This window comes from Otolemur garnettii, unplaced genomic scaffold (assembly GCF_000181295.1).
Source record: "Otolemur garnettii isolate 467f Iridium unplaced genomic scaffold, OtoGar3 scaffold00066, whole genome shotgun sequence".
Lineage (NCBI taxonomy): Eukaryota > Metazoa > Chordata > Mammalia > Primates > Galagidae > Otolemur > Otolemur garnettii.
In genome coordinates this window covers 1,324,187-1,339,447 of record NW_003852461.1, presented here as the reverse complement: position 1 = coordinate 1,339,447, position 15,261 = coordinate 1,324,187, and the positions used below count along the sequence as shown (strand labels likewise).

The following is a 15,261-nucleotide window of genomic DNA, read 5'->3' as shown; positions in this document are numbered from 1 at the left end:
AAAGCCAAACCCTTTCCTCTATTAAAGAAAGATTTATCTCACAGAGGGACTGCCCTTCTAAAACCAGTGAGAGTAAGATAGTAAGTCTTCCCCACAAGGCAGTAGATTCCATGTCTGATCTATCCCTGTCCCCAGTGCTTGCACAGAGCCTGGCACCTGCAGGCCTCAGAGAGAATGTGAGGGATAGAGGTCACCAGAGTATAACCCCTATATTTTCCCTCTCTCAGGCTGTCAGGGGAATAGTGCCTGGGCCCATGGTCTCAGCAAGCCTGGCCTTTTCTGGGAAGAACACCTGATTGTCCTTCCCAGGCTGTCCAGGCCACACTGGTGATGGCTGAGAGGGAGGAGGATGGTGCCGAGGAAGCCTGGCTGCAGCTACGGCCAGTGGAGCCCCTGCCGTCCCAGTGCTGTGGCGGTGGCTGCTCACCCTGCGTGTTCGACCTCTATCACCGAGACCTGGCAAGGTGGGAGACAGCCCGAGCCAGCAAGGACAGGAGCCTGCTGAGTGGGCAGGAGTCACAGGTGAGAGGCTGCTCCTCAGACAAGGGGTCAGCGGGGTTAGAGTCTACCTGGGTTGGCTCTGCCTCGCATACCTGCACTGTACAGCAGAAAGCAACCCTGCGTAACGGAAGCTAAAAGATCCAGGGGCGGAGCCCAGCCCTGGAACCAACTTATTGGCAGCTGTGTGGTTTTAAGCAAAGTCCTTTAATTTTCCTAAGCATTAGTTTCTTTTTCTATAGGCTAAGACTAACATTAGTGATATTTAGCACAGAGCTTGATAATCATTTCATTTAACAAATGTTTATTGAATACCTAGTATATACCAGGCCCTATGAGACACTGAGGATTTAAGAGTGAGCGAGACAGACACAGTCCTTGTCCTGTGGAGCAAATGAGCACACTAAAAAATGGGGGGGAGTGGGAGCTGATAGTATTGTTACTTCTTGTCCATCCCTCACTGACTTTTTCCTCCTTTTTTGAACTTCTAGGGGACTTCATAGACCAGGCAGTTCAGCCTGTCATTGTAGTGTTTGGGCAGGTTCCTAGTTACAGTTACAGGTGTCAGAACACTGTTGAGTTCAACCCTGGACCAGACCTTAGTCATTTTTACACATGTTGTTCCTAAGCTAGGGATCAGACATCCCAAACAGTTGTTTTTATTTGAACCCCTAAAAATGACTTTATACTTACCCCTGTTAAGTGTCTGCTTGTAGTTCTGCTGCTGGCGGTGGGGACCAGACTCTGGGGGACATGTATGACAACCTTTCTGCTTGTTCCTTCTTGTTCCCGTCCATCTGTACCTGGCTCATCCCTTCACTTCTTTCTGATCTCTGCCCAAAGTTCATTTTCCTTCCTAACTCACAGTACCACCAGACGCCATCTAGATGCACCTGGTTACATGTACACTGTCTTTGTCTCCTTGTCAAAACATCAGTCCTGTGGGAGAAGGGGCTCCGTCTTGCTCACTTTTGTATTCTGGGCACCTTGAGCAGTTCCTGTCATTGCAGTTGGCACTCAGTAAGTATTTGTTCAATGAACAAATCCCTTGAGTCCTGTCCTGTGTGCTAAGCACACGGAGGTTGATGATAAGGATGCCAGTGTACCAGCCCTCAAACATCTCAGCTTCTAGAAGGATGACAAAAAAACCATAGAGTTGTAATGATTTTTCGTAATGTAGAAAAAGTAAGAACCGAAGCCCAATTCTGACTGTTCATCACGTGATACTGGGCATGTCATTTCAGTTTGCTAAACCTCAGTTTTCTCATCTGAAATGTGGGATGTTAATACTTTATAGATTGTTATGAGGATTGCATAAATATGTAAAGCACTTGGCACATAGTCGGTGCCCCGAAAATAGTAGCTGTCATCACCTATTATTATTATTATTATATATTTTTTTGAGACAGAGCCTCAAGCTGTCCCCCTAGGTAGAGTGCTGTGACATCACAGCTCACAGCAACCTGCAACTCCTGGGCTCAAGAGAGTCTCCTGCCCCTGCCTCCCAAGTAGCTGGGACCACAGGTGCCCACCACAACACCTGGCTATGTTTTTTTTTGCAGTCATCATTGTTGTTTGGAGGGCCTGGGCTGGATTTGAACCCATCACCTTAGGTGTATGTGGCTGGCACCTTAGCCAATTGAGCCATAGGCGCCAAGCCTGTCATCATCTATTATTAATGAATGGAAAATTAAATAATATTACAAGTTTTTGTCAGTCTTGTAAGTAGTGTCTGTCTTTTTTTTGAGTCGGAGTCTCACTTTGTCACCCTTGGTAGACAAAGAGTAGCATCACAGCTCACAGTCACCTCAAACTCTCAGGCTCAATCAATTCTCTTGCCTCAGCCTCCCAAGTATCTGGGACTACAGGTGCCCACCACAACACCTGGCTAGTTTTTAGAGACAGGGTCTCACTCTTGCTCAGGCTGGCCTTGAACCCGTGAGTTCAGGCAATCCACCCGCCTTGGCCTTCCAGAGTGCTAGGATTACAAACGTGAGCCACCGCGTCTGGCCTAAAGTACCATATTTTGATTGAATAATATATTTTAACTTTTAATGAAGCAATAATAATAAGTATTTTACATTCCATGGCAATTGACATTTTTAAAAAATGCTTTGTGTCTCATCTGACCCTTGTGGTAACTCTATGAAGTTATCAGGGATGAGTGCCCCTTTTTATAGAACAGGAAGCTGAGATCCAGAGGCTCAGATATATGCCTAAGGCCCTGGAGGTGGTTGGCAGCTGAGCTGTGGTTACACTCTGTTCTCCTGACTCCCAGCCCAGTGCTTTTTCCAGAGTGTGACAGAGGGTGCCAAGTGCTCTGGCTGAAAATGAAGAGGTCGTCCTGGATGAGGGGTGTGGGGGTGGGTGCAATGAGGTGAGGCCTTGATGCCAAGCCTGAGAGGTTCTGTCAGTTCTGTGACACTGTCAGTACTGCCATGAGTGATTGGGGTTCCAGAGTTGGTGCCACAGGGACACATGGTGCCAGGCCCTGAGCTGGACACGGGGTGGTCCCAGGAGTGAGTCAGGTGTGGGCATTTTACAGGAAAGAAGGATCCATGAGTCCTGGCCTTCAGAGAAGACTTCCTAGAAGAGGCAGTGCGGGTCGGGGTGGAATGTCAAGGACAGTGGGCTGAGCTGAAGAAGCATGAATTTGCATCCCTGTTTACAGTGCAGCCTCAGACCAGTAAGCGGCCTCCACTCAAGCTCAGTTTCCCCATGTATGATATTAGGATATTGGATTAGATAATCTTTGAGGTCCCATCAGTTTCTAAGTTCTGCCAATCCAGATTTTAGCATATTTGAAGAATGGGGAGGTTTTTCATACATTGAGATAAATGTCTGGATGGAGGGCACAGCTTGAGCAAATGAAGATTCAGAGGTAGGAGGCAGCAGGGTATTCTCGGGAGGATGGAGAATGAAGAAAAGTCTAGCATCTGATGTATGGGAGAGAAAATGAAACTTGGGGGTCATCTACAAGGCTGTTGAGTGTCCAGGTAAGGAGCCTGGGGCTGAGGGGAGTGGTGGAAGGCATAGGAGCAGGGCAAGCTCAATGTACAGTGCTCTGGCATTCTTGGATTCGATCACGAAGAGGAAGGTGAGGTGGAACTGCTCTCCAGTATGCAGGAAGCTTACTGGGTGAGACAGCGTCTCCTTGGGGAAAGGGGAAGGGCGCTTGTGCTCCTGTGAGCCCCAGCCTCCAGCTGTGGAATCTCTTCCTGTTGCAGAGCTGCGTCTCCAAACTGAGCCCAGAGACCTTCCTGGCCTTCCGCATCAGTGCCATGGACAGACTCACTAAGGACACTTATCGTGTTCGATTTGCGCTGCCTGGGAACAGCCAGCTCGGCCTGCAGCCCGGCCAGCACCTCATCCTACGGTATACTCAGGTAGTGGGCAGACCAAAGCTTAGCAGCCTTGCTTTGCCATTTGCTAGCTGGGTGACCTCGGGCAACTTGCTTCACCTCTCTGAAGCCTCCCATTTGTCATCTTCAAAACAGACACAGTGATACATGACTCAGAGGGTTCCTGGGATTGACCTAAATAATGCATTTTTATAATAAATGATAACAATATGAGCGCTTGAATAGCATTTACCATCCAAGCAAACTCATTTAACCCTCACGAAGTCCTTTGTGGTAAGTGCCATTGTCATTCCCCCACAAAAAAACTAAAGTTAGAGGTTCAGGAACTTGCCCAAGGCCACATAGTCAGGATATGTTGCAGCCAGGATTTGAAGGCAGCAGCATGGCGCTAGAGCCTGTGATATTAACCTAATATAATTAGCACTAGTTGTATTAACCTAATATAATTAGCACTAGTTGAAGGGAAGGACACTCACAGAGAATAAGGGGCTTACCCAGCATCACATAGCTGGTAAGTCAGGGAGCCAGGATTCAAACCCAGACAGCCTGGCTTCTGAGTTACACTCTTAGCCATTCCTCTGGGCTTCCTTCCTGCTCCCAACCTACTTAGGCACCCTCCTCCCACCCCGTTCCCCACCCTCATCTGCCAAGGTCAAGACCCTTTGGGATGTCCAAGTAGAGCTGTCTCTCAGGCAGTTGGCTCTGTGAGTCTGAGCCTCCATAGATTTGAGCTACAGATACGGATTTGGGGGTCAAGTGGCTCATACCTGGATGGCATTTGGGAACATGTATGCGTGGAAAGAGGAAAGGGCATAGAAATAAACCCTAGAAACACCCACATTTACAGTGTCAGCAGGAGGAGGAGGGGCCCGCAAAGGAGACAGAAAGTGCCTTCAGAGAACAAGGTGGGAACCAGAACTGAGCTGATTGCTGGCCAGACTGACCACTTATCTTACACTGGCCTGTACAGCTCATTCTGGCCTGTGACCTACCCAGTGGTCCTCGAAGTTCACTATTCCAATGGGCAGAAGGGGCCACAGAGGAAGGTGGAGGTGGAACTGCTCTCCAGTCTGCAGGAAGCTTACTGGGTCACAGCCCTATGTGCCCTTTACCAGTAAACCAGTAATGCCCAGAACTCTCTGCCTCTAGACTGGCTCCTGTCCTCTATCCTCTGTGCCACGCCAGTGACATGCCTAACACGTTGGACCTTGTCCCTCCCTGTTCAGACACCTTCCGGTGTGCCACCTTGCCTCCATGATGATGTCCTAAGCCAAAGCCCCCAGCTTCCTTTCTCACCGAGTTCTCCCCTTCCCCCACCCGACACACACTTCTCGTCTCAGGCCCCTGCTCCACTCACCAGTTCCCGACATGCCCACATTGTCCTGCTCTAAGCTTTTTACCTGGCTGTTCCCTGTGCCTGGAGTTACTTCTTGCCTGTCTCCACCTTCCCCCGTCAGTGGCCTGTTCATCCTGTAGTACCCAACTCCAGGAGGCTTCTGAGGCTCCCCAGGTGAGAGCGGTCGCTCTCCTAAAATGTGTCAGTTTTCACTCTCGGAGCAGATATCATATGTTCTGATCCTTATTCCCTCATTTGTTTCATAAGCATTTTTTAAATATTTATGTCCAGCTTCCCTGCTTTTGATTCATTGGGACAGGACCTTTGTAATCTTTGCATACCTCAGAGAAGAAAGTTTTGTACATAGTAGGACTTGAGAGAGGAGTGCCCAGCACTCCTGGGATGCTCTGAGGACTAGTGGGGAGGAGCCTGGCTCTGGGGTGAGAGCCATGGTTGAATTCTGGCTGTGCAAGTGACTTCCTAAGTCTTGGATTCCTCGTGTGGGTTCTGGTTTGAATCAAATGAGGTGATGGTGCACAGTAGGCTGCTGATCCTGTTGTTGGGAACACTGTAGAGGGTCCGTATGTGAGAGAGGGCTTTGGGCTAGGATCATCTTGGGGATCCTTCCAGTTCTGGTGCTCCTGGCACATGGTGCTAAGTGTTTAATAAATGTTAGAACTTGTTTTTATCTTTATCATTCTGTCGTCAAGAAGCAGTCAGGAAAAACCAGTTGTGTCTGTAAAACAACTCTCACCCTTAGTGTACTTTTTGAAGCCCCCTGCCATCTGTGACCCCAGTGGAGCCACCTAACTGGGACACAGATGGCTATGTCTGTCTTCTGTCCCCATTTTACAGAAGGGGCACCTGGCGCATGAATTGACCTGCCCAGGCCTCACAGCCAGCATGTGGCAGTGGGTCAGTCCAAGGCTCTTTTTTTCTGCTATACCTTGCTTGCCCCTCAGTGAGGACCTCTGGGGATGGCCAGACCCCACCTCCGCCCTCACCAGCCTGGCAGAGGAGACACCCAATAAGGGTTTGTTGAATGACTACTTGACTGCCTGATTGTATTCTTCTCTTTCTCAGAGGAATAGTAGATAACTTAGAAATTCAGAGAGCCTACACGCCCATCAGCCCGGCCAACGCAGAAGGATACTTTGAAGTTTTAATTAAGGTGAGTTGACCCTCAAAGATGCTCTCAGATACCATGACGGTGCCTTCCTTGCCAGCTTGGTCCACTGATGAGGAAGAGCTTATGTCCACAGGAGGAGGCTGACTCCAGGGAGGAACAGGGACAGGGAGGAGGCCTTCTCTCCTTCCCTTCGTTCCTGGAGAAAAGAAGTCTGTTTCAGGGCGGCACCTGTGGCTCAAAGGAGTAGAGCACTAGCCCCATATGCTGGAGGTGGCGGGTTCAAATCCAGCCCTGGCCAAAAAAAAAAAGAAGTCTGTTCCAGCATATTCCTGACAGAGTTGACTCAAAGGAGGCTCAGATTGGGAAAGGGGAGGCTGTTCCTCCTCACCTTCTTACCTGTCTGTGACAAGTAAACAGCAAGCTAGGAGGGGAAGGGGAGCCAAGTCCCACACACCTACTGTGTGCTGCACACTGGAGTCCAGAGGTGTGTCAGGCACAGTGCCTGCCCTCAAGGAATCCACCCGGGACAAGTGACTAGATGAGGACAATATGGCATGACAGATGCCATGACACAGGAGGCCCAGCAACTCAGGGCAACTATGGCTCCAGGGAAGCTAGGCTGGACTTCCTTGCAGAAGCTGGGCGTTTAAGGAGCAGAGAGGCGGAAAGAGAATGTGGGAAGGAAGCTCTGAGTACTGGGAACGGCACGGACAATGGCAAAAGAGGCATGGTTTGGGGACATGAGACATCTGTCATGCAGCAGAAGGGGAAGTGCCGAGGGAGCAGGGCACATGGTGAGAGAATCAGGCGAGGGGTGGGATGTGGAGAGCCTTGTGGACTGACCCAGCCTGACGCCACCTCTCCGGGAGAGGTGAGCAGGGACATTCGAGGGGGCCTTGGAGAAGGAGTACAAATTGGCAGTAATGGGGAGTGGCTTTCTAGGCTGAGGGGACAGATACCCAAAGGCAGGGAGGGGTGAAATAGAACAGGTCTTCAGGGACCCAGCATGAGTGGCGGCAGGAGAGGGCGTTTGTGGGGCACCCCGGGTGGAATAACTGGCAGAGGTGAGATGAATGAAGTGGTTCACATACAAAGCACCTTGGGGACACAAGGCGTAATCAACAGATGTGAGAGTTCATGGAAGTCCAATTATGTGGGGAAAATAGTTATATGGACTAGCTGATACTCTTAAATGTTTTGACTTACAGAAACATCAGTTTCATATGGGTCAACCTAGTAAGTAGCTCTAGAACACCATTTCCCAAATGGAATCCTAGGGAGTACCAATATTTAAGCATAGCTTTCATGTCTTTAATCTACCTTATAAGACATGAATTATTACCTTGATTTCACTGATAAGCAAACTGAGCCCCAGGAGGACCCAAGGCCCCAGCACTGCCTGCAGCTCCTGCCTTCCTGCCTGCCTTCGAGAGCCCAGTGTTTCTTCCCTCCCTCATAAGCTTGGATGGGATCCCTTCTTCATGCAACTGTTTGTCTGGGAGATCCCACAAATCCTCTCCAAATGGCCTGCTTCCCCAAGCTGCTTGTCTGGTGTATTTCTGTTGAAGGGATAAGCCTGGAGACAGTTCTTCAGGGCAGCTGGATCTCTCCCAGCTGCAAGGCTGATTTTCTCCTTCGTTTACCGGAAAGCCTCTCTTTAGAGAGATGCTTAATTATCTCTAAGCTGCTGGCTAGGAAGAGCTGCAAATGTCTTTGCGAACTGGAAGGGCAGGCGGAGTTTTATAGGTTTACCCTCCCATGCTGAAGGGAAGGAGGGACTCCCATTTCTCAGGCTCCTTCGGGGCACCAGGCACTGCTTCCAGCTCTTTAATACCTTGTTTCAACTTCATAACTACCCTGCAGATCACATTATCCCCCCTTTACAGATGAGGATACTGAGGCTCAGAGAGTTGACACCATTTGTCCCAAGGCCCCCGGGGTAAAGTGAACCCAAGTGGAAGGATAAAAGTGTCAGTTCTGTTTCACAAGTGTGTGTTGAACATTGATTCTGTACAGGCTGCATGTCGGTGCTGGAGACAACCTTCTCGGGTAGTATCTGTGCCTGCAGGGCCACAGCTAGGGTTGTGGCTCCCTCAAGACTGGGCCCAGAAAACAAAGTGTGTGTGAGACACAGGCTCAAGCAAGGCAGGAGAGAAACCACACCTTCCTGTCAGACCTCTTCCAGATGGGCCTTACCCAGATGATGCCCAAGGAAGTAAGAGATGTGTCAGAGGTGGCTGTGGGCACTTAAAGATGGGTGTGGGGCCAGTCAAGCCTCCCCTTCAAGCCTGGCTTACTCCACTCCAGGCAGCCTTCTAGTCCCATCTCCTGGGGCTTCCCTCATTCCCACCCCAACATGTCCACTTGCTCTTCCCAAAACATGACATAGGCTGTTCTACCCTGACCATACCACACCTGATGTCCAGAATCCTCTCTGCATTCCGTGCTCCCATCCCCAGTGAATTCAATTCTGCCCATCCTTCAAGGTCTAGTTCAAATGCTTCTTCCTCCAGGAAGCCACCTTTGACCCCATGTCGTGGAAGTGACTAGCCTCCTTAGGGTCCTCCTAGCACTTTACGGTCCTCCTGGGAGTATCAGGTAGTGTCTGCCTGAGACTTAGTCCCCCTTAGTTCTATAAGGGGAGGGCCTGAATCTGGATTGACTGATTCATTCATTCAAATATTTATAAAGTTCTTTCCATGGTTCAGACGCTGGTTGCCTTTGTGGCAATTAAGAGCTGTTGTCTCTGTTGCAGCCCCAGCATGGTGCCTGGCAGAGTTGGCAGGCACCCAGGAAATTAGACTGCCCTCCTCCCATGGAGGAATCACTTCCATCCCCTTCATATTTACACCCAGCCAGGAGATGGTATAGGATAAGGCAGATTGCAGATATGTAACCTGCAAACTGAATCTGGCCTACAAATGTAGTAGGTGTTGACCTGCACAGTGACCAGTATTTAAAAATTTTGAATTACTTGTAAACACTTCAGAAATGGGATGTTTTGTCCAGGCATAATGGCTTATGCCTATAATCCTAGCATTCTGAGGGGCCAAGGCAAGAGGGTCACTTGAGCCTAGGAGTTTAAGACCAGCCTGGCAACTTAGACTTTCTATCTCTACAAAAAAATAGAAAAATTATCCAGGTATGGTGGCACATGCCTGTAGTCCCAGCCACTTGGGAGGCTGAGGTGGGAGGCTCACTTAAGCCCAGGAGTTTGAGGCTGTAGTGAGTTATAATGATAGCACTGCACTCTAGCCTGGGCAACAGAATAAGACACTATTTCTAAAAAAAAAAAAAGGGAAAAATATGAATCTCCTGCCCTTTTTAGAAAATCAGTAGATCTAGCATCACTGGCCTTACAAACTCTGGGCTGGAACTTGAAAAGTGGCTTCCCTCTTTAGAGGGAACATCCACTCACCAATTGATCACGGTTCCCACCACTTCCCCACTGTCTCCCTGACAACGAGACTGAGTGTCATTGTTGGTACCTGCATGGGTCCCATAGGTGTTCTGGTTTGAGACCTCTGTAGTGAAGGCTACAGGTCCTGTGGGTTCTTTTTTTTTTTTTGCAGTTTTTGGCTGGGGCCAGGTTTGAACCTGCCACCTCCGGTTATGGGGCCAGTACCCTGCTCCTTGAGCCACAGATGCCACCTTCATCCTGTGGGTTCTCATCCCAGCCTTACCATCTATCTTCTGTGGAAGCTTCTGGGCCTTGTCTGGAAATTGAGAATGATTGTTCCGACTTTGTAGGATAAGGAGGGGTAAACGAGATAGGACAGGGAGAGCGCTGTGCACGTGTGAGGCGCGGGGGTTTGTGTCGGCAGCTTGTGCCCACCCACTGGGGTCTCCCTGTGTCTGCTTTCAGTGCTACCAGACTGGGCTGATGTCCCGATATGTCGAGTCCTGGAGAGCAGGAGACACAGCTTTCTGGCGAGGCCCTTTTGGAAATTTCTTCTATAAACCAAACCAGGTATGTGCTAGTACCCCATGTCTTCGGGAGATCCAGGGCTTACCCTCCAGGGCTATGATCTTCACACTTTGGGCCATACAGTCTCACTGAGCTGTTCTTCCTGTGCTCACACCCAGGAAGGGCTGTGAGTTTGGAAGGACATGGCATAGACACTAATAAATGACACTGCCTTTCCATGCCCCAGAATGATCCCAGGCTGCCACTGCTTAGAAAGTGAGACTCACATGCTTGGTGATCAGGACCGCTACGTCGTCTGACCCTCACTTGCCTTTGCAGTTTGACATCCTGTCTCTAGACTAAATACCCCCCTGGATTCCTACCTGGGAGCCCCCTGTGTAGCTTGGAAGGTTCTTCCTCTTCATGGCATGTTCAAATCCCTTCCTGACTTTCCCAGGAAGAATTAGTAATTTCTCATCAATTGGTGCATATCTGGAAAGCAATTTGGCAGTATGTATTAAGAGCCTTAAGAGTCCTCAAATCCTCTGACCCAGTAATTCCACTTCTGGAAGTCTAGCCTATGGAACGAATCCAAAAGGCCGGCTCTTTTGCACATGTTCATTGCATCTTTCTTTATAATAGCAGAAAGTTGGAGACAACTGAACGTCCTACAGCAGTGGGGTTACAGGTGCTTGAACAGTACATTCTGGATTATAAAATCACGTTTATCAATGGTGTTAAATGCTCAGGCTGTAAGATCAGGTGACAAACACTAGGCACAAAACTGAATCTATAACAGGTTGGGAACTAAATCTCACAGAGAAATTATGGAAAGAAAATGCAATGAAATGTTAGCAGCTCTGGGTGGTGGAATTATAGGTGATTCTTATTTTATTCGTTATACCCTCTAAATTATCTGCAATGAACACCTATTACCTTTATAATTAGGGAAACAAAGCAAAATGAAAACAAATGAAAAGGAATGAATCATGCCTTTCTCTTCATTATTTTTGCTTAATTTAAAAATAGCTTTTTTTTTCCATATTACAAGTGCAATACATACTCATACCCAAAAAATCATCAGAGACACACATACACGAAAAGAAAAAAAACACCCATTGGCCACCTACCCCGACACACCAATCTTTTTTTTTGTGGGAGTGGGACAGAGTCTCACTTTTGTGCCCAGGATAGAGTGCTGTGGCATCATAGCTCATAGCAACCTCAAACTCTTGGGCTCCAGTCATCCTCTTGCCTCAGCCTCCCGAGTAGCTGGATCTACAATGCCTGGCTATTTTTTAGAGATGGGGTTTCACTCTTCCTCAGAGTGGTCTCGAACTCCTGAGCTCAAGCAGTCCACCCGCCTCGGCCTCCCAGAGTGCTGGGATTACAGGTATGAGCTTCTGTGCCCAGCCAGACACACCAATCTTACTGCCTTGGTGTATAGCCTTCCAGACTTTTCAACAAGGGTATACAGGCAAACATGCATGTGTACACGTGTGTGTATGTATAATAATGTCAGACACGTGACACCTCCTGTGTGTTAGGCTCTGACCTTGGCCCTTGCTGTGTAGTAACTGAATCTTCACAACAGCTCTAGGGACCACAACCCCCATTTTGTAGATCTGTGGTGTGCAGGTATTAATGTTCTTCCGCAATATTCTCCTAGGACTCCCCACACTAAGCCTGGCGTTTTAGCTGAGTGTGCCCCTGTGTCCCTCAGACCCTTGAGAGCAGGGGAGAAGAATTGTTCCCATTTCCTCCTGACTTAAAGTGGATGCCAGATGAATGTTGTCTTGACCAGCTTTTCTGGGCAGAACCTCCGATGCCTTGTGTCCGCTCCTCTGCATCCACAGAACACTTGAAAGCCTGTGTGTTTCTTATCTAGGGCGGTTATAGGGCCTTAAGCCCGGCAGGAAAAAAGAGAAATGGTGTCTCACACTGAAAGTTTGGCTAAGTCCTGGCCTTGCTGTCATGAGGATGCTTGGGGAACTCCTGCCCTCTTCCCGTCCCTGTTCTGGGGCTCTGCTGTCGTGCTCATTACAGATGGATATTACATCCGCCCTGAGGACTGACACATTAGCAACTGTCTGTGCATTCATTCAACAGACAGACACTGTGTCCCCCTTCCCAGGGCCAGGTCCATGCTGGACTCTGGGGACGCAGAGATGGTTCTGATGAGGCCCCTGTCTTCCAGAAGCTCACAGTCTCATGGTGGAGTCAGACCCACCGATAGATGACATCACAGGTGACTGGTGTTGTGCAGAGGGATGCCGAGGGCACTGTAGGACACAAAGGAAGGGCCCTCTTCCTGCCCCCAGCCCTGGGAGGGCTTCTTGGAGGGTAGTCTGAGCTGAAATGGCAGAAAGGAGGAGCATGTGAGGCAGAAGACCTGGAGAGAACGCGAGTACAGGACAGGATGGTGTGGCCAGCAGTAGCTGATGGGGGGCATTTCAGGGGCTTGGCAAGAGGAAGGAACCTATTTGGATTCAGCCTCGACTATCCACCAGGCACTTAGTGTCATCTCATTTAGTCCTATGACAATTCTGAAACAAGTACTATCTCAGGGAAGTGCTGTTATTTTTTTTTTTTAACCAGTGCAGAAACTGAGGCTCAGATGAGTGAAAGCTCACCCAGATCACAACTGGGGGGATTTACACACCAAAGCCTAATCTCTACAATGAGGGTGGTGAACAGCTCTCTGTGTGGGTTGGGCACTAACTTTTAAGCCACTGACCTTAAAGAAGATTGCCCCTTATTAAGAGGCCTAGAGCCGGGAAATGGTTCAGTGAGGAGTCATCGGACCCCAGGCCTCTTGGGGTGGGAACTCCCCTTTTTTGCATGGCTCTTTTGTGCCTGTGCTGTGCTAGGCTCTTACGTATGTTATCTCATTCAGGCTAGGGAAGAGCAGGCTCAGGAGTCCAGGGAGGGGAGGACCCTGGGATTTCTGCAGGGCTGTTGTGGGACAGGGGAAGCAGCCCACAGAGCAGGGGTGGGATGGAGCTGAGGTGAGCACAGCTTTAGGGGGAGCAGGTGAAGACCCCCTAGCAAGGGGTGTTGGCCTAGGATAGAGCAGGCTGTCTTGGGAGGTAGTGAGCTCCCTGTCAGCAAAAAGATGTAAGCAGAGTCTTTGATGCTTTCACAGGCACCCAAACCGTCTGCAGGATGGGCTACACTGTTACATGTTCCCTTTCAGCCCCAAGATTCCATAGTCTCTGTTACCCAAATCTCACGTACCTCTCACAAGCAAGGATGGCTTCCTGGAGGAAGTAGAGAGAGGATGTAGATTGGTGGACACCTAGGAGGGGCACTGCTGTTCCAAGTTGAAATGAGCCCAAGAAAAGCTTGGTAGTGGGGGTGGGGGGTGGGTGAGGCCACCAGCCCCCTGTCACGTGCCTGTTCCACCCCCAGTATGGTGAGCTCCTCATGCTGGCTGCAGGCACGGGCCTGGCCCCCATGGTGCCCATCCTCCAGAGCATCACAGACAATGAAGAGGACGAGACTTTTGTCACTCTAGTCGGCTGCTTCAAGACCTTTGAAGGCATCTACCTGAAAACCTTCCTCCAGGAACAGGCCCGTTTCTGGAATGTCCGTACTTTCTTTGTACTCAGCCAGGTAAGTAAGCCCAGGGTGGCCACTTCCTTCCATGATGGAGATTCTGCAGTCCCCTTGTACCCATCCCGAGAACCGGCTGTAGCCTCTTTCCCTCAAGCTATAATAATAACCCCGACATGCCTGGCCCAGGAGACAGGTATTGTGTTTGTGATACAGATAAGGAAAGGCTCGGAGGTGAAGGTACCAGCCAGGTGATGCTGCTGGGTGGGCGAGGCCAGGATTCCGGCCCAGGGCTGCCTGGCTCCCCAGCTCCCACCCTGTGCTTGGCTGCCTCCCACTGCCCTCTGGCATCATCACTTACATGGTGGGGACTGGGGCAGGGACTGCGGGTAGAGATCAGCGCTGTCTCCAGTGCTCAGCACAGGGCAGCCTCAGAGTAGAGACTCCGGCGGTGATGGTAGAGTCAACTGGATCCGAGTTCGCTGGGTGGATCTCGTGCTTCACCACTCTGCCTGTCCCTCTGTGGGAGGGTAGCTGCTGTCAGACTCTCTAGCTGGAAGTGACTCTGCCTCCTGTCCCCTCCCTCTGATTTCCTATCCCCTCCACTCGCTCAGGTGACCCTTCCTGGGCCTGCCCCACTGGCCACAGCATGTTAGACTGTCTTTGCCCTTTATTTCAAACCAGCCTTTGTTCACCTGCCTCCTCTGGGTCTCCAGCTTTGTGTCTCCTTACTGCACCTTCTGTGCCTCCCTCCATTCTCTGTTGCTCAGGGTCAGCCTCACTGCCTTGGACTAGCAAACATCCTTCCCATCCGTTTCCTCTGTGGGCAGCTTTATGTAGTCCCTAAAGACCTGCTTGTCTTCAGTATTGTGGCCGGGTGGGTGGGTGGGGTCAAGAAACTAGAGTTCCCTTCCAAGTACTGGAGTTCCTAGGTGTCCAGGGCCTGCAGCCCTGGGGCAGACCATGCAGTGGCATGAATATTAAGAGGGTCGCCTGTGGTGAATGTTGGTAGCAGCAGGATGTGTGCCCTGGGGAGGGGTGGTGAGGGCAGGGGCCTGGGAGCCTGGGTGAGGGTGGTGGGAGGAGGACGTCATCATTCCTAAGTGCCAACTTAGCCTTTTTGGGTAAGAGAAAGAAACTCCTTTCTTGGTGACAGCACTGCTACCTGGGGTCTTTGCTGCATGAAGCAGAATGAGGCAGGAACCTGTGTGTTTGTGCAGCCGCCCTGCCCCTGGTGTCCAGTAGGGCGCCTGGCATCTCGTGGGCATGCAGCAAGTCTCTGCTTCCTGAGTAAGTTAACTGAGACCTTAAATCATGAACAGAAATTACCCTACGAGGTGACAGTGAAGGGGAGGAAACAGTTCTACCACAGGGACAGGCTCAGTGGCTGCAGGATGCAGAAAGAAATGCAGGACTTGGCTCGGCGCCTGTGGCTCAAGCAGCTAAGATGCCAGCCACATACACCTAAGGTGGC

General features: G+C 50.1%; 1 protein-coding gene across 2 annotated transcripts in view; it reads left to right on the top strand.

The window, feature by feature from the left end:
- The first annotated feature begins 323 nt into the window (after nt 1-323).
- Nucleotides 324-15,261, top strand: part of LOC100959348 (NADH-cytochrome b5 reductase-like) — a 15,763-nt gene continuing 825 nt past the window's right edge. The window contains exons 1-5 of one of the 2 annotated variants that reach the window (XM_003793110.3): nt 324-522; nt 3,726-3,874; nt 6,280-6,367; nt 10,191-10,295; nt 13,644-13,847. In XM_003793110.3, the coding sequence (XP_003793158.1) occupies nt 331-522; nt 3,726-3,874; nt 6,280-6,367; nt 10,191-10,295; nt 13,644-13,847 (738 nt within the window). In that variant the 5' untranslated portion in view covers nt 324-330. The remainder of the gene's footprint in view (nt 523-3,725; nt 3,875-6,279; nt 6,368-10,190; nt 10,296-13,643; nt 13,848-15,261) is intronic. The other variant, XM_023515114.1, reaches the window with a different exon arrangement.